The sequence below is a fragment of the Scyliorhinus torazame genome, chromosome 1 (assembly GCF_047496885.1).
Source record: "Scyliorhinus torazame isolate Kashiwa2021f chromosome 1, sScyTor2.1, whole genome shotgun sequence".
In the NCBI taxonomy this organism is placed as follows: domain Eukaryota; kingdom Metazoa; phylum Chordata; class Chondrichthyes; order Carcharhiniformes; family Scyliorhinidae; genus Scyliorhinus; species Scyliorhinus torazame.
Window position 1 is genome coordinate 92508583 of NC_092707.1, and position 21512 is coordinate 92530094.

General features: G+C 44.5%; 1 protein-coding gene across 11 annotated transcripts in view; it reads left to right on the plus strand.

Moving 5' to 3' along the window:
- The window catches only part of LOC140409981 (paxillin-like), a 251482-nt gene that overhangs the window by 199214 nt on the left and 30756 nt on the right, over window positions 1-21512 (plus strand). For 4 of the 11 annotated variants that reach the window (XM_072498017.1, XM_072498021.1, XM_072498023.1 and 1 more), the window contains exons 3-9: window positions 2900-2950; window positions 6206-6306; window positions 9270-9409; window positions 11146-11347; window positions 16309-16444; window positions 17506-18558; window positions 19464-19727. In XM_072498017.1, coding sequence (XP_072354118.1) covers window positions 2900-2950; window positions 6206-6306; window positions 9270-9409; window positions 11146-11347; window positions 16309-16444; window positions 17506-18558; window positions 19464-19727 — 1947 coding nt within the window. The remainder of the gene's footprint in view (window positions 1-2899; window positions 2951-6205; window positions 6307-9269; window positions 9410-11145; window positions 11348-16308; window positions 16445-17505; window positions 18559-19463; window positions 19728-21512) is intronic. The other 7 variants (XM_072498025.1, XM_072498026.1, XM_072498027.1 and 4 more) reach the window with 5 other exon arrangements.

Below are 21512 nucleotides of genomic sequence, written 5' to 3' on the forward strand. Positions count from 1 at the left end.
TGCGAGAAAGATGCAGATAAATGTCATCAGGTTAGTAGACCAATAAATGATTAATATAATTCAATGCAGAGAAATTTGAAATGATACATTTTAACAAAAAGAGCAGTAAAGGGAATCTAATGTGAAGATAAGATTTTAAACGCAATGGGGGAACAGTGAGAGCTCAGGATCTTGAGGATCAAGTGCAGGCGGAAAATGCCATAAAATTCAAGTGGGATTCGATGTTTTATACGGAGGGAAACTGAAGGGAAGGAAATAACTTTAAGTTTGTGCAAGATTTTGGGTACATTCCAAGGGAGCATGGATATTACAGCCAAAGAAACATTGCAAAGACTTGAATCAGTTGAATAAAGACTTGAAAAATTGGGCTTTCTGCACTGGAACAAAAAAGGTTAAGGGGCATTGATCAGAGGTTTTTATAAAATGCTTTGAGAGGGTAAATAGCGAAAGATTGTTTCCCTTGGTTGGTAAATCAGTAAGATGAAAGACTCCGTTAAGCCACGCAAAGAAGTAATTTCATAGTTTTTTTCTCTCGGCAGGTTAGGTTATTAGAACATGGAACAAATATAAGAAATCCTGACTTCTATGCAACAGGTCTGTCATCATGTGTTGGGAGAAAGCATTTTTAGTGTAATCCTTTGCCAGAACTGAGCAACATATTCTTTCCTTACAGATGCTGGCAAACGGATTGTGTGTTCCACCAGTTTCTGTTTTTGTTTCAGAATTCAAGCACTTGCAGATTTTCCCTTTTACTTGTAATTATTAGAATGTGGATTTTTAAAATCATAGATGGGTAGTAAGGTCAAGACTATAAATCCATTTCAAAGAGATTGGTTAAATATTTGAAACGGGACAATAAAAAGGATACATAGAATTGAGAGTGGTGGTTGAAGCATTTGCAACAATTTTCAGCCAGATGTACCGAGTGAATGACCCATCTCAGCCTCCTCTGGATGTCCCCAGCATTACAATAGCCAGTCTTCAGTCAATTCGATTCACTCCACGTTATATCAGGAAACGGCTGAAGGCATTGAATACTGCAGACTCTATGGGCATAATGATGTGGAGATGCTGGCGTTGGACTGGGGTGGACACAGTAAGAAGTCTTATAACACCAGGGATGAACACTCACCTGATGAAGGAGCTGCGCTCTGAAAACTAGTGATTCCAAATAAACCTGTTGGACTTTAACCTAGTGTTGTAAGACTTCTTACCATGGGCACAATAGTACTGAAGAGCTCCAGAACTTGCCACGTTCCTAGCCAAGCTGTTCCAGTGCAGCTACAGCACTGGCATCTAGCCAGCAACACGGAAAATTGCACAGATATGTCCTGCACAAATGAAGTAGCCAAGTAACTCCCCTCCTGACTCCCCAAAAGCCTGCCCACAATCTACAAGGCACAGATCAGGAGTGTGATCATAGATTCATAGACTTTACCGTGCAGAAGGAGGCCATTCGACCCATCGAGTCTGCACTGGCCCTTGGAAAGAACACCCTACTTAAGCCTGCACCTCCACCCTATCCCCATAACCCAGTTACTTCACCTAACCTTTTGGACACTGAGGGCAATTTAGCATGGTCATTCCACCTAACCTGCAGTTCTTTGGACAGTGGGAGGAAACTGGAGCACTAGGAGGAAACCCACGTAGACACGGGGAGAAAGTGCATATTCCACACAGACAGTAACCCGAGGCCGGAATTGAACCTGGGACCCTGTGAGGCAGCAGTGCTAACCACTGTGCCACAGCTGCCCAAATGGAATACTGTCCACTTGCCTGGATGAATGCAGCTCCAACAGCATTCTAGGAACTTGACACCATCCAGGACAAAGCAACTTGTTTGATTGGCACCCCATCCACAAACATTCACTCTCTCCACCACCGATGCACAATGACAGCAGTATGGACCATTTACAAGATGCTTTTCAGGAACTCACCAAGGTACCTCAGCACCTTGCAAATCCATGAGCACTGTCACCAACAAGGATAAGTCTTGTGAGCAGTTTTGGTATCTAAGGAAGGATGTGCTGGCCTTGGAGAGGGTCCAGATGCGATTCACAAGAATGATCCCTGGAATGAAGAGCTTGTCGTATGAGGAACGGTTGAGGACACTGGGTCTGTACTCGTTGGAGTTTAGAAGGATGAGGGGGGATCTTATTGAAACTTGCAGGATACTGCAAGGCCTGGATAGAGTGGACATGGAGAGGATGTTTCCACTTGTAGGAACAACTAGAAGCAGAGGACACCATCTCAGACTAAAGGAACGATCCTTTAAAACCGAGATGAGGAGGAATTTCTTCAGCCAGTGAATCTGTGGAACTCTTTGTCGCAGAAGGCTGTAGAGGCCAAAACACTGAGTGTCTTTGAGACAGAATAGATAGATTTTTGATTAATAAGGAGATCGGGGGTTATGGGGAGAAGGCAGGAGAATGGGGATGAGAAAAATATCAGAAATGATTGAATGGCGGAGCAGACTCGATGGGCCGAATGGCCTAATTCTGCTTCTATGTCTTATGGTCCTATTAGGGCACCAGATAGATGGGAGCACCACCACTTGGAAGTTCCCTTCCAAGCCACTCACCATCCTGATTTGGAAATATTTTGCCGCTCCTTCACTGTCACTGGATCAAAATTCTGGAACTCCTTTCCTATCAGCACTGTGGGTGTACCTACACCACATGGACACAGCTCACCACCACCTTCTCCAGGGCAATTAGGGGTGGGCATTAAATGCTGGCCGAGCCAGAAACATCCACATCCCCACAATGATTTTTTTTTTAAATGCTGTTGAAAAACTAGCTGCAGCACAGATGTAGTCAGTGTTCTTTCCTCCTTGTTGTGATTTTTATGATTCTGTGTTTGATGTGTATACGTAATATGCTTTCTTCTCGTTTTGTAGGGTTACCAAGAAGAGATTTCTCCTTCCACTGGAGTCACCAACTCTCCCAAGGTACAGGCTGGGTAGCCACTTAGCTGGGTTACAGATGTTGAGATTGTCTCAAAGTTAGTGATTATTTTGGTGACTCCAGACCCACAGCAATGTGGTTGACTCTTCAATGCTGTATGAAATGGCATGGCAAACTGCAAAAATGTCCCAATTGAAAGAAACCAGACTAACCACCCAGCGTAGACATGGGCACTGGAAATGACAACTGCAAACTCAGCCCTGTTAACCCTGCAAAGTCCTCCTTAATAACATCTGGGGCCTGTGCCAAAATTGGGAGAGCTGGCTCAGATTAGTCAAGCAACAGCTTGATATAGCCATACTCATGAAATCATACCTTGGGGATAATATCCCAGCCACCACCATCCATGTGAGCACTACTTGGAAGAAGCACTGAGGGTGGCAAGGGCAGAAAATGTACTCTAATTGGGGACTTAAATGTCAGCACCAAGAAAGGCTTGGTAGCACACTACTGACCGAGCCGGTCGAGTACTAAAGAACATAGCTGCTGGACTGCAGCTGCAGGAGGTGGTAAGGGAACAATCAAGAGGGAAAAACATACTTTATCTCATCCTCACTGACCTACCATCTGTCCATGACAGTATCAATGGAAGTGACTACTGCACAGTCCTTGTAGAGACGAATTTCCATCTTCACATTGAGGATGCTCTCCCTCAGGTTGCATGGCAGTACCACCGTGCTAAATCGGATAGATTTCGAACAGATATAGCAACTCAAGACTGGACAGCAATGAGGCGCTGTGGGCCCCCAGCAGCAGCAGAATTGTACTCAACCACAATCTGTAACCTCAAGACCCGGCATATCCCCCACTCTACCATTACCACCAAGCCAGAGGATCAACTCTGGTTCAATAAAGTGTGGAGGAGGGTATGTCTGGAGCAGCACCAGGCAGACCTAAAAATTAGATGCTAACCTTGTGAAATTACAACACTGGATTACTTGCATGCGAAGCAGCAGGTGATAGACAGAGCTAAGCGATTCCATAACCGATGGATCAGATCTAAGCTCTGCAGTGCTGCCATATCTCATTGTGAGTGGTGGTGGTCAATTAAACAACTCACTGGAGGAATAGGCTCCACAAATATCTCCATCCTGAATGATGAGCCCAGTATATCAGTGCAAAAGATAAGGCTGAAGACTTGTGCTCGAAAACTTGCAGTGCTCCGAGCCAAATTGGGTTCCACCAGTGCCACAACGCCTAACTTCATTATAGCCTGGGTTCAAATATGGACAAAAGAGCTGAACAGGTGAGGTGAGAGTGACTGCCCTTGACATTTCATTTGACCAAATGTGGCATCAAGGAGCCACAGAAGTCAATGGGAATCAGGGGGAAACTCTCCACTGATTGGAGTCATATCAAGCACAAAGGAAAATGGTTATGGTTATTGGATATCAGTCATCTCAGCTCCAAGACATCACTGCGGAAGTACCTCAAGGTATTGCCCTAAGGCCAACCATCTTCACTTGCTTCATCAATGACTTTCCTTTCATCATAAGATCAGAAGTAGAGATGTTTGTTGATGATGCACAATGCTCAATACCATTTGCGACTCCTCAGATACTGAAGCAGTACATGTCCAGATGCAACAAGGCCTGGACAATATCCAGGCTTGGGTCGACATATGGCAAGTAATATTCATGCCACACAAATACCAGGCAATGACCATCTCCAATAAGAGAGAATCAAACCATCACCCCTTGACATTCAATGGCATTGTCATCACTGAATTCCCCCACTACCAACATCCTGGGACTTACCATTGACCAGGAACGTAACTGGACTAGCCATATAAATACTGTGGCTACAACAGCAGGTCAGAGGCTAAGAATTGTGCGGCGAGTGTCTCACCACCTGACTCTACTAAGGCTATCCCCAATCTAATAGGCACAAGTCAGGAGTTTGATGGAATACTCTTCTCTTGCCTGGATGAGTGCAGCTGCAACAGCACTCAAGCTTGACACCATTCATGACAATGCAGCCCATTTGATTGGCACCCCATCCACAAACATTCACTCCCTCCGCCAGCGATGCACAGTAGCAGCAATGTGTACCATCTATAAGATGCACTGTAGAAATTTACAAAGGCTCCTTTGACAGTACCTCCCAAAACCCAGTACCATCTAGACGGACAAGGGCAACAGATACATGGGAAACACCACCACCTGGAAGATCCCCTCCAAGCCACTCACCATCCTGACTTGTCAAGCTGAAAAGCCCCTTTCTGTGCTGCAACGATACTCTGCTCCTATTTGCTTTTTATTGGCTGTGTCCAGCTGAAATGTTAGCTGCAAGTGTGGGACCAGTCAAACCTACCCGAGTATCTCATAAGAAATTGAAATGTTGAGATGATTTACATCAACATTTTTGTATCCCTAAGATTATAAAATCTGATTTATGCCCCTTAATCTTCAAAACATTTTGATGTCTTAATAATCCTGGAGCAAAGCTAGTTGAGACCTTGGAAGCTATTAGTTGTTCGAGTTTTCAACAAGTTCAATGCCAGTACTGAAATAATGCAAGATGAAACTTTTTCCAGTGTTGTAATGAACTGCTCAAAGCCCTAAAGTGCTTTGTCTCAGCTGCGAACAGCTTCAAGGTGTGTTTTCTGTCGGAGTCACACCTGTACCAGTAAGCCTGCAAATCGTTAACTACTACCTAGCAGTAGTTTAATTCCTGTTATTTGGAGGGAGGAGTGGCACCCAAATTGGGGATAAACTAGATTTGGGCGGCAGTGATTTCAGTATTCAGAATTAATTTCTCAATTAAAGAATACAAGTAAACTTGGGAACATATGGGCAGCACGGTGGCGCAGTGATTAGCACTGCTGCATCACGCTGCCGAGGTTACAGGTTCGATCCCGGCTCTGGGTCACTGTCCATGTGGAGTTTGCACATTCTCCCCGTGTTTGCGTGAGTTTCGCCCCCACAACCCAAAGATGTGAAGGATAGGTGGATTGGCCACGCTAAATTGCCCCTTAATTGGAAAAAATTAATTGGGCACTCTAAATTTATATATTTTTAAATTGGGAATATAATTCTTCAAGGTGTGTGAGGAAACCAGATGCTACCAGTTCTCTATAAAGCATAAAACTAAATTGTCGGAAATGTTGAAATTCTGTATGTTCTTCAATTGCAAGATAGCAGTAACTCACATTTTCTACATGTTTGAAAATCATTTCTCTGAACTTCTTTATTACTGTTCTCAATACTCAATATTCTCGGTTCTCATTTCAAATGCAGCAGCAGACCTACCCATCAAATGTGAAAGGCAGCTCCTGTCTCACGCGAGACTCTGTTAGTCCTCCTGCTACACGTTCCTCTGAGGAAGATCACGTTTACAGGTACCCCACTGGGACAAGTCCCCTTTTTAATTAGAGTGGCAAATAGCATTATGCTTCAATATCAGTTTCCTCTCTAAGCGGGACAAATATAATGGGCATGGGTGCCTTCTCTAAACAAAATGGTAGACAGAGATTTCCTCCCTCAGCAGATTAAGAACATTTGGTTAAGACGGGTGTTTTATGGCAAAGCAGTGAGACAGTTATGTTCTTAAACAAAGACTGCTTCATTAAATGGAATGGCAGTGGTAAACTGGGCCTGCCTCTTTGAATAGAGTCACATTGATAGACAGGGACTGAACAGTGACAATGTTAGCTGAAACAAATCTCTTTGAGAAGAAAACCTCCTAAAATGGAGCTGAGTGAATAATGGGCGAGCAGTCAAAGTTCTGTGACTTAGATAGCCTCGCAAGTTGAAACATTTATTAATCTCTGTTCATCTTTCCTTGTTCAATTTCTACTGTTAAAAATAATGTACTATATATATATATATCTAAGCAAATTTTTTGTTTGGTTGCATGGTTTGGATTATTAAATTCTCTTCACAATGATGGGATAATATAACTTGTATTTATATGACACCATTAATGCATTTCCCGGGGTGTTTATTTGCTGTAACCTGTTTAGATACATGTTTGTAATAAAATACATTTTTTTTTAATTAATGCAATGGATGTCCCAAAATGCTACACAGGAAAGATAGATGACGAGCAGTAATCTGAGAATAGGAGAGATAACTAAAAGCACAATTGGATGGGTTTTGGAATCTCTTGAAAGGAGAGGAGAGATTAACAAAGGGATCTGGGGAGGGAAATCCAACAGGCAGACCCATGATTGTAAAGCGGTCTGTCACTAATATTGGCCCAAGGGATCGGTAGAAGATTAAATTCAGAGCGATAGAAAAATGGGACTGAAGGAAGTGATCAGGACAGAACAGTATGATGCATATGATATTAAATTTAAAACACCATCTGATTGATTCAATTATTGCCTTTTTTATATTGTAAATTGATACAAGTTATTAAGTGACATCTTCACCATTTACATCATTTACCAGTTATGGGGAGAAGGCAGGAGAATGGGAATGAGAAAGATTTCAGCCATGATTGAATGGCAGAGCAGACACGATGGGTCGAGTGGCCTAATTCTGTTCCTATGTCTTATGGTCTTATTTAATGATGTGGAGATGCCGGCGTTGGACTGGGGTGAGCACAGTACGAAGTCTTACAACACCAGGTTAAAGTCCAACAGGTTTGTTTCGATGTCACTAGCTTTCGGAGCGCTGCTCCTTCCTCAGGTGAATGAAGAGGTCTGTTCCAGAAACACATATATAGACAAATTCAAAGATGCTAAACAATGCTTGGAATGCGAGCATTAGCAGGTGATTAAATCTTTACAGATCCAGAGATGGGGTAACCCCAGGTTAAAGAGGTGTGAATTGTATCAAGCCAGGACAGTTGGTAGGATTTCGCAGGCCAGATGGTGGGGGATGAATGTAATGTGACATGAATCCCAGGTCCCGGTTGAGGCCGCACCCATGTGTGCGGAACCTGGCTATAAGTTTCTGCTCGGCGATTCTGCGTTGTTGCGGGTCCTGAAGGCCGCCTTGGAGAACGCTTACCCGGAGATCAGAGGCTGAATGCCCTTGACTGCTGAAGTGTTCCCCGACTGGAAGGGAACATTCCTGCCTGGTGATTGTTGCGCGATGTCCGTTCATTTGTTGTCGCAGCGTCTGCATGGTCTCGCCAATGTATCACGCTTCGGGACATCCTTTCCTGCAGCGTATGAGGTAGACAACGTTGGCCGAGTCGCACGAGTATGTACCTGGTGGGTGGTGTTCTCACGTGTAATAGTGGTATCCATGTCGATGATCTGGCACGTCTTGCAGAGATTGCCATGACAGGGTTGTGTGGTGTCGTGGTCACTGTTCTGAAGACTGGGTAGTTTGCTGCAAACAATGGTTCGTTTGAGGTTGCACGGTTGTTTGAAGGCAAGTAGTGGGGGTGTGGGGATGACCTTGGCAAGATGTTCATCGTCATCAATGACGTGTTGAAGGCTGTGAAGAAGATGACGTAGCTTCTCCGCTCCGGGGAAGTACTGGACGACGAAGAGTATTCTGTCGGTTGTGTCCCATGTTTGTCTTTTGAGGAGGTCGGTCCGGTTTTTCGCTGTGGCGCGTTGGAACTGTCGATCGATGAGTCGAGTGCCATATCCCGTTCGTACGAGGGCATCTTTCAACGTCTGTAGATGTCTGTTACGCTCCTCCTCGTCTGAGCAGATCCTGTGTATACGGAGTGCTTGTCCATAGGGGATGGCTTCTTTAATGTGTTTAGGGTGGAAGCTGGAGAAGTGGAGCATCATGAGGTTATCCGTGGGTTTGCGGTAAAGCAAAGTGCTGAGGTGACCGTCCTTGATGGAGACGAGTGTGTCCAAGAATGCAACTGATTTTGGAGAGTAGTCCATGGTGAGTCTGATGGTTGGATGGAACTTATTAATGTCATCGTGTAGTCGTTTCAGTGATTCTTCGCCGTGGGTCCAAAGGAAAAAAATGTCATCAATGTATCTGGTGTATAGCTAGTGACATCGAAACAAACCTGTTGGACTTTAACCTGGTGTTGTCAGACTTCGTACCGGTCTTATTTAAGATTCTGGATCATTCACCTTAAGCAGAACAACACTGCCCTCCTGTGACTGTCATCTGCAGCTATGTTTTTAGCTGTTAGTTTGAAACCAAACAGGGTTACATACCTGATGGAACCCTGGCATGACAGTTTGATGTATAATTTATAATGAGATCAGAGCCACTTTAACTTTACTGCTGCTGTGTAATCTGATGCTAGGAACAGTGTTGAACTGCGCTGTGGTAATATTTAAGCAAGGCATCTAGAAATAAAGTAAAAGTGCAGTGTGGCTCAGTCTGTTCTGCTTTCAGATAATAAAACACTATCACATTGTCATTTACACAGCTTCCCCAATAAGACAAAGTCCGCAGAATCTTCACCGAATGTCATGAGTTCGTCACTTGGCAGCAACCTTTCAGAACTGGATCGTCTCCTACTGGAACTGAATGTGGTGCAACACAACACACCCAGCAGTTTTGCAATAGGCAAGTCTTTTACGTAATATATGTGGGGAACCTCTGCACTTGAAAACAGTGTTTGGTTTGTTTTTATCCAGTTCTTTAAAAAGATTTTTGCTCCAATGCAATGAATGAGAAAGAAAATGCCTTTTTTGTGTTTGCTTCCCTTCTTTCCACTCTCATACACTGTCCTGCTCTGTTTTACTGTAAATTCCCCAAATAATCTGTACAATAATGTTACTTCCATGGAGATGCTTGATTATCAAGGTAGTCTATTGGCTGAAAAATGCAATTCGCTTGGAGGTGTTGAATCCTAGCTACACTAGTGCCAACCCGAATGGTAACAGGGCAGCTGAAAATGAATTCTCTACTGATTAACAGAAGGCTGCTGGACAAATAGATAGTGTGCAAAGAATTTACTTTGAGGATGGCACCCAAAGGTGGAAAGAGCATGGAGCAGAAAGGCCATCTTTATAATTAAACAGATGGAATTTTCCTACTGGAATGTGAATCAATTGTGAGACAGTAAATGTATTTAGAACTCAGTATGAAGAATCACAGTGTGCGCTGCTTGCTTTGATATTCAAAAACAGCTGTCAGCCTATATTTGCAAATAATCTGTATTCCTGTAATGTTTAATAAATGCAGTATAGCATTTAACTGGAAGACTGATTACTCCTGAAATAAAAAAATCCGACGCATTGTTTTATTTCCTCCAGTTGTTTTGGTCTCAGGCCCAGGAATCTTTCTTCCATTGTGATCAGTGCTGGATCAAGAAACCAGTTCTCAAACTTTTGCCAGTGTTTTGGCAGTATGCTACTTTCCCAAGGGAAAGTGCCTTGCTTCTTCTTGATTTTTTTCCTGTGGCACAACAAAGCTAATGTGAGGAATTGTGAAAATCTGAAACCCTGTTCCACGATGCTTTGGCACAAACCTGCTGCACCTGCCCTACATTAGATTTTGGAGAAATTGCAATATCTTAGGGGTGAATTGCAGTTTAATTTTCCCCCCTCATTTCAGCATGTTTGGACACCACGTTCTAAAGCAGTTGTGATTTCAGATCCTTCTGAATCAATTATTTCAGATCCTTATGAACCATTATTTGTTAGTACACATATCAGTGCCTGCAGATGACTAAGTGTTTTCAGTCATGTGGCCAGAGAGAGTTAGGAAGCTGAGGCCCTGCACATGTCCACAAATACTGTATATCATTTGGCACATTTAACCTCTGAATCAAAGATTCAGGGGAGGGAGGGGACCAAACATTTATGTACATAATCCAGGTTAATGCTTCAGTGAATGATTACGGGTGTGCTGTATTACAAGAAGTTCCAGTTTTCTAATAAGATATGAAACCAATGCTCCTTCTATTAGCTCAGTTGGCTGTAAAAGATTCCACAGAATTTACTCACGTGTCCTGGCTGCCATTTTTCTTTCAATCAACAGTAGCACCATATGATCTGGCCATAAACGGAGTGTAACTAGTCTGCTGCCTTTACCTACGAATAGTGTTACAGAAGTAATACACAACTGTAAAGCATTGTGGGATATCCTGAGCCATTGATGAAGCGGTGTACAAATGCAATCTTTTTCTTTATATGACAGAAAGGCAAGAATAATGTATGGGAAATCTCCAGGGACAGCCACCATGAACTTAGTTAAAAAAGCTTTCAGTAAATTTTGAGTCTCCAGTAGCTTTAAATCAGCCTTGAGCTTTTGGCTGCATTGTGATTAAATCTGATTGTTTACCTGTCCTTCCTCAGAAGAATCCAGTCGCAGCCCCCATCCTGCTCCAGTGACTAGCTCTCAATACACAGGTCAGGAAAATGGAACACAAGTGGGGAAGAAAGTGCCTCCTCCAACAAAAGAAAAACCCAAGCGAATTGGAGGCCGAGGAATTGAGGACGTTCGTCCTAGCGTGGAAAGCTTGTTAGATGAACTGGAGAGCTCAGTCCCCAGTCCGAGGTATGTGTATATCTTCTTGACCTACAGCCAAACAATTCTCATTTCTCCTGCCAGCAGACCGAACGATCCACAGCTGAAACCTTGGCTCAGCAGTACTGCTGGAAATTTGAAATTCACACACATGTAAACTAATTGTTTTTCTATGATTGTCCATTGATCCAACTGATTCAGTAGTGACTGAAATAATGAGATTGAGTGACTGGCCATTTTGAAAGGAGAGATTTGTTGATAGCTTTTTTAAAAAAAAAAAGTATTTTTACTCAACAAATTTTCAACATTTTCAAAACATTTTCAAAATACAACACCCAAACAACTCTGAGCGATTCCCCCAAAAAACAAACAAGACATCCCTCCCGCCCCAACAATCAACTGTAACCAACTCCTGGAAATGCATGTTAACAAACAATTGTAGAACCCCTCCTTCACCCCCTCAGCTCGCACTTTACCTTTTCTAGGGTTAAAAATTCCAGTAAATCCACCCGCCACGCCGAGGCGCAGAGTGGAGAGGCTGACTTCAGCCTCAACAAGACCCACCTTCGAGCAATCAACGAGGCGAAGGTAAGACATCTGCCCCCGCGCCCGCCTGCAGCTCGAGCTGGTCCGACACTCTGAATATGGCTTCTAGGGGCTGGGCTTCACATCCACCTGTAAGACCCTCGAAATTGCCCTTAATACCAACCCCTCAAAATGTTCTAGTTTTGGACAGGACAAGAGCATGATTTGAAGGCATTGTTCACAGGCATCTTCCACCCCCTCGAACAACTGGCTCTTCCTTGAATTAGTGAGGAGTGCCCTATACACTATCTTCAGTTGCATCAGCCCCAACCTTGCCCAAGAAGTCAAGGCATTCACCCTCCACAGCAACTCACACCACAGTCCCTCTTCTAGCAACATCCCCAGTTCCTCTTCCCATTTCACCTTAATACCCTTCATGGACACCCCATCCTTCTCCAGGATCCTCATGTAAATCGCGAACCTATTTGTTGATAGATTATGCAGGTTTTCATCCGGTTATATAGTAACATGGCAGAAATATTGAATTGGGATTCTGTCAATTTAAACATTCCTTAAATATTACAAGGTAAAGCATGCAACTGTGAAAATTGGAGGGCCTTCTGTCTCACAGAGACTTTATAAGCGGCCACAATTTTCTTCCTTGCAATTCAGTCTTTGTTGGCAAGTGATCCTTAGCTCTTTTGACTTTTCTGTTCCATTATAAATACTAAAGGTCACTTTCTCCTTTAATGTTAATGCAAATGCAGGCTTGTCTCCTTTTGGCCCCCTCGTTGTTGCATGAGGTGTTGTCAGCGGGGGAATTTGAGAACTACCAAGGAGGTCGGGAATACCTTCCTTGCAAAATCCCGCACCTGCATGTACCTAAACCCCTCCCTCTGTGTCGACCCATATTTCTCTCCCAACTCTTCAAGACTCCTGAATTGTCCCCCACCCCCCAAGCAACAAATCCTTCATTTCACTGATATCCTTCTCTTCCCAACCCCCCAACCTCGCATCCATCTTCCTGGCTCTAACTCATGATTTCCTCCTAATCGGTATCCCACCTGACCCAGCCTTAAATTTAAAATGCAGTCTAAGTTGCCTCCAAATCATCAGTCTCCCATTGGGGAGACGATGAAAACCTCACTTTTCCCTATGTTTAATTTATACCCCGAGAACCTATTTGTTGATAGATTATGCAGGTTTTCATCCGGTTATATAGTAACATGGCAGAAATATTGAATTGGGATTCTGTCAATTTAAACATTCCTTAAATATTACAAGGTAAAGTATGCAACTGTGAAAATTGGAGGGCCTTCAGTCTCACAGAGACTTTATAAGCGGCCACAATTTTCTTCCTTGCAATTCAGTCTTTGTTGGCAAGTGATCCTTAGCTCTTTTGACTTTTCTGTTCCAATATAAATACTAAAGGTCACTTTCTCCTTTAATGTAAATGCAAATGCAGGCTTGTCTCCTTTTGAAGCTAGGGAATTTTCCTTGCCTTCACTGTTTGTAAATACTGGCCTGTTCTCTTCCTTTCCCCTTTTTAACGTGTGCATGCGTGTGTTTTGTGTGCATGTGTAAACTCATATATTGTCCAGCAAGTTGCAACTTGTCTTATTCAAAATTCAGCTGTAAAGTAGGATTACATAGCAACATATTTGTTGCCATATAATTCCTCAATCATTGTTTTAAAAACAGATTTTCAGTGATCTTATCTATATGCCACACTCACACTTCATTGATTATAGTAATATTTATAATTTGTCATTTTTGCAAGACAAAGGTGCGGTACGGTGGTGCAGTGGTTAGCACTGCTGCCTCGCGCCGCCGAGAACCCAGGTTCGATCCCTGTCCGTGTGGAGTTTGCAGATTCTCCCCCACAACCCAAAGATGTGCAGGGTAGGTGGATTGGCCACTCTAAATTGCCCCTTAATTGGAAAAAAAACCAATTGGGAACTCTAAATTTAATTTTTTTTTTAAAAATTTTGGAAGGCAAGAGGAAGTTACATCAGCCAGTAGGAGTTTCAACTAATGTTCGGAAATATACACCAGAAATTAATGCCAAGATTACTTCTTCCACCCATATCACAATACCCCAAATATGTTGCATTTAGCACTTCTGTAATATGATTCAGATATTATGTCCAATAACATATGTAGAAAGATATTCAAATTTCCAGTGACTGACTGGAAAGATCACACACGATTTCAAGTTTGATCTTTACTGTAACAAATGAACTATATTGACTGTGCACAATTTTAGTAGGCTAACTATTCTCTGAACTGCAGAAAGGTTTCCTCAGTTAATTTTCAAAATGACTGAAAATGTCCCTTCACGATTATAGTTTACACTGTCCCTTTACTGGACACTTCATCCTCCAGAAACCAGTCCAGAACTATTGTCAGCTTCCGAAGGTTTGCCTCCATTTTCTTTTTCGAACCAGATAATTTCTAATCCCCAAACTGATTTTTATGGTGAGGGTTACTGTGGAGATTCCTCCCTCCAACCAAATCTAAGCGAATCTCCCAGCCTCGTTCAGATCCTCACAATTTGGTATCTCAAGCACAAGTTCCCATCCGCATTCTGCATGGTGAACAATAGAGATCATCTGCCTCTATCTCTGCTGTCAGATTCTTGCAGACTGACCTGTGAAGTCTAGGAATTTCTCAAGAAATCAGTAGCTTTCCATGGCCTGTTCCCCTCTCAAAGCTTATTTCCAGGGCAACTTGAATAACATAGGCCTTGTATACAGTTAGAAATGCGAAATAACTATCTTCTAAACCCACAACTCCATTCTATATTGAAATTAAATACAGTACGAAGTCTTGCAACACCAGGTTAAAGTCCAACAGGTTTGTTTCGATGTCACTAGCTTTCGGAGCGCTGCTCCTTCCTCAGGTGAATGAAGAGGTATGACATATACCACATTGTTGTGGAACTGAAATCAAATGTAGGTCAGACCAGGTAAGGATGGGCAACACGGTTGCACATGGTTAGCACTGCTGCCTCAGGACAGCACGGTGGCGCAGTGGGTTAGCCCTGCTGCCTCACGGCGCCGAGGTCCCAGGTTCGATCCCGGCTCTGGGTCACTGTCCGTGTGGAGTTTGCACATTCTTCCCGTGTTTGCGTGGGTTTCGCCCCCACAACCCAAAATTCGGAGTTTGCACATTATCCCCGTGTTTGCGTGGGTTTCGCCCCCACAGCCTAAAAGGTGTGCAGTGTAGGTGGATTGGCCACGCTAAATTGCCCCTTAATTGGAAAAAATGAATTGGATACTCTAAATTTAAAAACAAAAAGACCAGGGGCGAGATTCTCCGACCCCCCGCCGGGTCGGAGAATCGCCGGGGCCTGGCGTGAATCCCGCCCCCGCCGGTTGCCGAAGTCTCCGGCACCTGAGATTCGGCGGGGGCGGGAATCGCGCCGCGCCGGTTGGCGGGCCCCCCCCGCTCGATTCTCCGGCCCGGATGTGCCGAAGACCCGCTGCTAAAATGCCTGTCCTGCCGGCGTAGATTAAACCACCTACCTTACCGGCGGACAAGGCGGCGCGGGCGGGCTCCGGGGTCCTGGGGGGGGCGCGGGGCGATCTGGCCCCGGGGGGGTGCCCCCACGGTGGCCTGGCCCGCGATCAGGGCCCACCGATCCGCGGGCGGGCCTGTGCCGTGGGGGCACTCTTTCCCTTCCACCTCCGCCACGGTCTCCACCATGGCGGAGGCAGAAGAGACTCCCTCCACTGCGCATGCGTGGGAAGCTGTCAGCGGCCGCTGACGCTCCCGCGCATGGCCGCCCGGAGATGTCATTTCCGCGCCAGCTGGCGGGGCACCAAAGGCCTTTTCCGCCAGCTGGCGGGGCGGAAATTCGTCCGGCGCCGACCTAGCCCCTCAAGGTTGGGGCTCGGCCCCCAAAGATGCGGAGCATTCCGCACCTTTGGGGCGGCGCGATGCCCGTCTGATTTGCGCCGTTTTGGGCGCCAGTCGGCGGACATCGCGCCGTTTCTGGAGAATTCCGCCCCAGGTAAGGATGACAGATATCCTTCCCTCAAGAACATTGTTTTTATGACAATCGCCAATGGTTTCATGGTCGCCATTAGACTTTTAATTCCAGATGGTTATTTAATTAAAATTTCACCAGCTGCAGTGGGGGGGATTTGAACCTGGGTCCCCAGAGCATTATTCTAGGTCTCTGGTTTACTAGTCCAGTGACAATACCACTATATACCATCTAGCCTTGTGAGCATGAAAATTTCAACGTTGGTCTTGACTACTTGTGTTCAACATCACATGTAACAGATTATTTTATATATAGCATTGTTTATGTACGCTTGATTGGGAATATATAATTTTTGTTTCAGTTTACGCATAATGTTTGAATACAGGCAGCAAAATGAATTTAAACTTGGGCACTGCATATCATTGTGGTGTGTTGTAGTTCCCAATGATGCTGATTTGTTTGATCTTGTTTTCAGTCCTACAACAGCTGTGACTCCAGTGGAAGGGCCAAACTCCCAACGTGACACTCCTAGCCAGCAGCAGGCACGCATTTCTGCATCCTCAGCAACTCGTGAGCTCGATGAGTTGATGGAGTCCCTCTCTGTATTCAATGTGAGTGTAAACAGGTTTCTGTACTTCCTGAGTCCAGGACTAAAGGGCAAAAGCCAAGCAAAAAGTATTTGTCTCATAGACAACACCATGAGTTGTATGAAAGCTGTTTTGAATGTTGTAACTGCAGTTCACAGGAAGGTGTAGCCAGCAGCAGGCACCTGTTATTTATCAAGGCAACGGGAATGTATTGGGGGAGGAAAAAGATGTTGCATTTTAACTTGTGAAAGAATATCTGAAACTAATTTTTAATGAGGCTTGGGTGAATATTTACTGGGGCAAAACATTACCTGGGAAGAATATAGTACCTGAGCCTCTTTGTTGATAAGAAGTCAGGAATTGTCCCCTTTATTTTGCTGAAGGGAATACGCAAGACATGGATGCTTCATTCAAATAATTATTATCTTGATGGATGCAACTTTTATTTTTCAGTTATCTTAATGTTAGTAATTTGGGAGGTTATATGTACATTGCACGAGCTTGGAAGAAATTGAACTGAATTGGGCTTGAACTATTTCTTAACCTTTTTTTTAGAATGTGTCAAAAATAATTTGGTACTCCCATTTTGCATTGATTACTTGTTTTAGATAGAAATACTACAGGCAGGCAAGAGGAAAGAGCTGGCACCAGGAATGCAGAGGCAGAATTTAAAGAGGTGTTTGTAAAGAGGATATAGGAATGACGCATGAGAAGCAGGGTGTCTGGATGCGATGCTCGTGGTATATTTTGTGGACTGGGGCATGGGCCACAAAGAGGATACAGTCATGAGGTGTGAGACACGGAGCTAATGTAGTGCGGAATGGAGCACAAAGTAATGGCAGAATAGATGGAATGCAAGGCATTGGGAGAATTCAATGTGTGATGAATGGGGTATGAAATGCTGCTAACCACTAGAAGAATAGCTGGGATATTGGGTGTCTTGGAGTAGTGCTGCAGATAGGGTCATAGGATCTCCCTCAGCAGGGGACAGGATTGGATCATTAAAATCTTCTTCATTTATTTTCTCTTTTATTCCCCAATTTACTTCACTTTTCTGTTCTTTCTGTTACTCTCCTTGATTTTAGGCTGGTTCTGTAACTCCTATAAGTTTTGAAGCGGATGAAAAGCGAGAAATATCTGCTCCGAATGCCTTGCTAGTGTCTGCTGCTGCCCAATCTGTCATTGCTCCATCAACAACAGGGTTGCAGTTGCCCATGCTATGCAATTCCCAGTTTATACTCAATAGTACAGGTTTGCCCTCTCCACTCTCACGGACACCCAGTCCGCTGGAGCTGCTGCATATTGATGAGGAGCCTATCGCTTTACACTCATCTGCTTCCACATTACCTAATCCTGCCATTCCTTTGCGTGGCCATCCACTGGTTCAGTCATTCGTCTTTTTTACGTCAACTTCACCTAATCCAGATGCAGATTCAGAACTGGACACTGATGTTTCTCTGTCAGTGATACCACCCTTTTCAGAACCTCCTGAATCACACAAAACCACCGTCAGGGATATACAGATAGTGGGGAGTGAAACAAAACCTGGGTACCAGTTCATTATCACTGATGTGAAAGATGAAGTTCTATCAAATTCTTTAAATGCCACTGAAACTGAGAGACCTGTGTCCAAACCAGCATTGACCTTGGGCACTGAACAACAGGAAATTGATATGACTTTGATCACTGACTTTGCTGAGATGAATGAAGCTTTAGATAAGTTGTTGTCCTTGTATCCTGAGGCTATGCCAGAAGAGCATGTGAAGACTAAACAAGAGGTCCTTGAAGCTAAGGTGGTATCAGTGGACAAAGGGCCATTGTGTCCTGATACTCTGAAACTTTCCACCTTGAATATGGAGTGGAGTGGGAGACCGCAGAGGTATCAACAGAGTATTGCAGATAGAGCCAAAGCTGGAGATGGAAACTCAACAGAGTTACTCAGTGTAAACAAGTCATGTGAAAAGCCTGTACTGCAGGCAGCACAGCAGCAACCAAAACAAAGGGAAATGGAACTAGAACAAAGTGGCATGAATCATTGTTCACTGCATCATCGACCCAATGAGAGAGTGTGTGAAGAGCGGCTTGATTTACCTCCAGTTCAAATACTCTCAGTGGAACGGATTTCTGCTTCTAGTCAGGCAGGCAGAAAGTTTGAATGTGGAATGTTTTACAGAGATTTATAGCATGCTATTGCATGGTCAGACTCGTGCTAGACACAGAACAGAACGTTGCGGAGTTTAACGCTCTTAACATTGTCCAGGTCGCAGCCAGTACTGACTTTGTTTTAATGGCACTACTAGTGTTGGGATTTTTTAAATGGATGTACTAATGAAGCGAACTTTAATTACCTTGCGTTATAAATCACAAACTCACAAAGGGTGTAGACATTGAAATCCGACTAATTGTGTGTGCAACACTGTGACAGAGCTCTTGTGTGCCATCCAGATATATGCGGTACAGACAATGGAATGTATCGCAAATGTGTGGGAAATTGTTTGCATCTCCTTGATCCAATAAGTTCTATACTTGAAGAACTACCATAGAAGGCAGGCCCTGTTATGCAGTGCATTGTAATGAAGACGACCGGACCGCAGGGGATCCAATGGCATCAGAGCCACTTTGTTGTGGGACTTGTGAGATGTCATTGGTTCCTTCCTTAAAGTTAATCTCACGAAGCTGGTTTCCATGCCATTGTACTGTAGACATTATGCATTACCGGCCTGGGATTGATTAGATTGGTTATCATCAATTAAGTAAGCAGGAATGTGGCACACAGAGGTGAGCATCTTAATTTACGTCTCTCTGCCTGGAACACTTACAGGAGTAGTGCCTTCACTGCTGCTGAATGTGCATGTGCATTTTGTTCAAATTACTCGGGAGTTTGGAGTTTTCTGCTATGTTAAGGTAAGTGCTGCACATGGTAACAGTATTCATGTAAAGGCTGCACGTTAACTTGTATTGAGTGTAAATGCTGTGTGTGAGGAGTGTATCTGTGTAACTTGCAGAATTGTGGTTTCACTGTGCAATGTTCCCTGTGGTGCAGATGAAATCTCTTATTAAGAGGACAAAGCATTCTTCAAACGTACACCCGATGTATCGTGATGGTTTACCACGCCGCAAATTTGGGCCTGTCATATTTAATAAAAACGTGTCTCAGGATAGGCTAATTGAGGAGCTGCATGGCAGACTGGGGATCGAAAAGAAGGAGCCCATGAATAGAAAAGTGGATGACTGGCTCACAGAGGGGTTGGTCATCACTTCAAAACCTGTCAGGAAACATGAGGAGGAAAGTCATGTGGTTGAGAAGGTAGCTAGAAGAATGCACGAAAAGTGTGATTTAAAAAAAACGCATGACTTAAGGTTTGATGCAGGAAAAAAATTATTTTAATGCCTTGTGCATGGACTGCTTAACAATTTGCTGTAATTGTGATTGAGCTGTGAGCTCATTAGTCATCAGTACTTTTGTTTCCACAACGAGATACAATGTAGAATTTTCTGCTTGATCTGCTGCTGGTGGTATTGTGAATACCGGAGGAAACCGGAGCCAGAATTGGATGGGATGGTACTGCCATCTATAGGAAAGTGCATAAAGAAGTGAGGTTCAAATTGAACAAATGCAATTAACTCCTGTTAGCAACTTTTCCAAGCCCAATTTCACATCTCTTCTTTTTCCTACATGTGCACAGAAACTTGCAGAGCACGTTTTCTGGATTTAGAATATTTTCTTTTTTTGAAAAATTTTTTAATTGGATTTTTAACATTTTATATCAAAAGTTACAGGGTAAGACAAAACCAATACATGTATCAACACCAGTTACAACAACAATTAGTTTTGGTTATCTTATGTAGAGAAAGAAACAAAAGAGGAAAGAAATTTACAGAAAAAACAGCAGTTGATTGCCAGCTGGGCCATACAGTTGCCCGAGGTATGCCCTCTGGGTCACATGGGGCCGATAGCTGACTGTCCCAAAGAGAGCTGTTCTCTAGTTATAGGAGGTTGGGGGCACCTGCCTGAGAGCACCCCTCCAGTGGTTAGTAAATACCACTGTGAGACCTCCCCCCCCCCCCCCCCCCCCCCCCCCCCCCCCCCCCCCCCCCCCACTTTGGTTGCCTCCTGGCACTGGGCCGTGCTTAGGGGGAGGGTTTGCTGGGTGCACTTACTGCTATGGTTGTTTTTGGCTATTGTTCTTTGTCCATTCGGGCCCATCGAGTCTGCCCCCGCCCTTGGAAAGAGAACCCCACTTAAGGCCACGCCTCCACCCTATGCCCGTAACTCAGTCACCCCACCCAACCTTTTTGGACACTGTGGGCGATTTATCATGGCCAATCCACCTAACCTGCACACCTTCGGACTGTGGAAGGAAACCGGAGCACCCGGAGGAAGCCCACGCAGACACAGGGAGCACGTGCAGACTCCGCACAGACAGTGAGCCAAGCCGTGAATCGAACCTGGGACCATGGAGCTGTGAAGCAACTGTGCTAACCACTATGCTACCGTGCTACTGTTTTGTTGATGCCTTCCTCCAATCCTCTAATGGCGTGTTTTATTTTCTCTAGCTTGAGAAATTCCGCCAGGACAGCCAGCCTGCAGCCTTGGGTGGTACTGCCAATCGCCAGCCAATCAGGAATCTCCAGAGGGCGATCAGGGAGGCAAAAGCTGGGGCATCCGCCCCTCTCCATGAAGAGCTCTGGCTGTTCTGAAATCCCGAGACCACCACTAGTGGGCAAGGCTCCACCCTCACCCCCACAACCCTGGACATGGCCTCGAAGAAGACCAATACCCAACAAGTCTGGGGCAAGACCAGAACATCTGCATGGTTGGCTAGGCCTCCCTGGCACTGTTCACACTTGTCCTCCAGCTCTGGGAAGAACTCGCTCATTCTTGCCCTGCTTAGGTGTGCCTTCTGCACCACCTTTAGTTGCACACCTGGAGGTGAAGTACGGTGTTTAACTCCAGAGTCCTCCCTCTATCTCCCTGCCTAGCTCTACCTCCCATTTCTCCCTTGTCTCATCCAGGGTGAGCGTACCTCCTCTGTACATGTCCATACAGTTCCCGTCTCCTAGCTCACCCACAGTCAATAGTCTGCCTAAT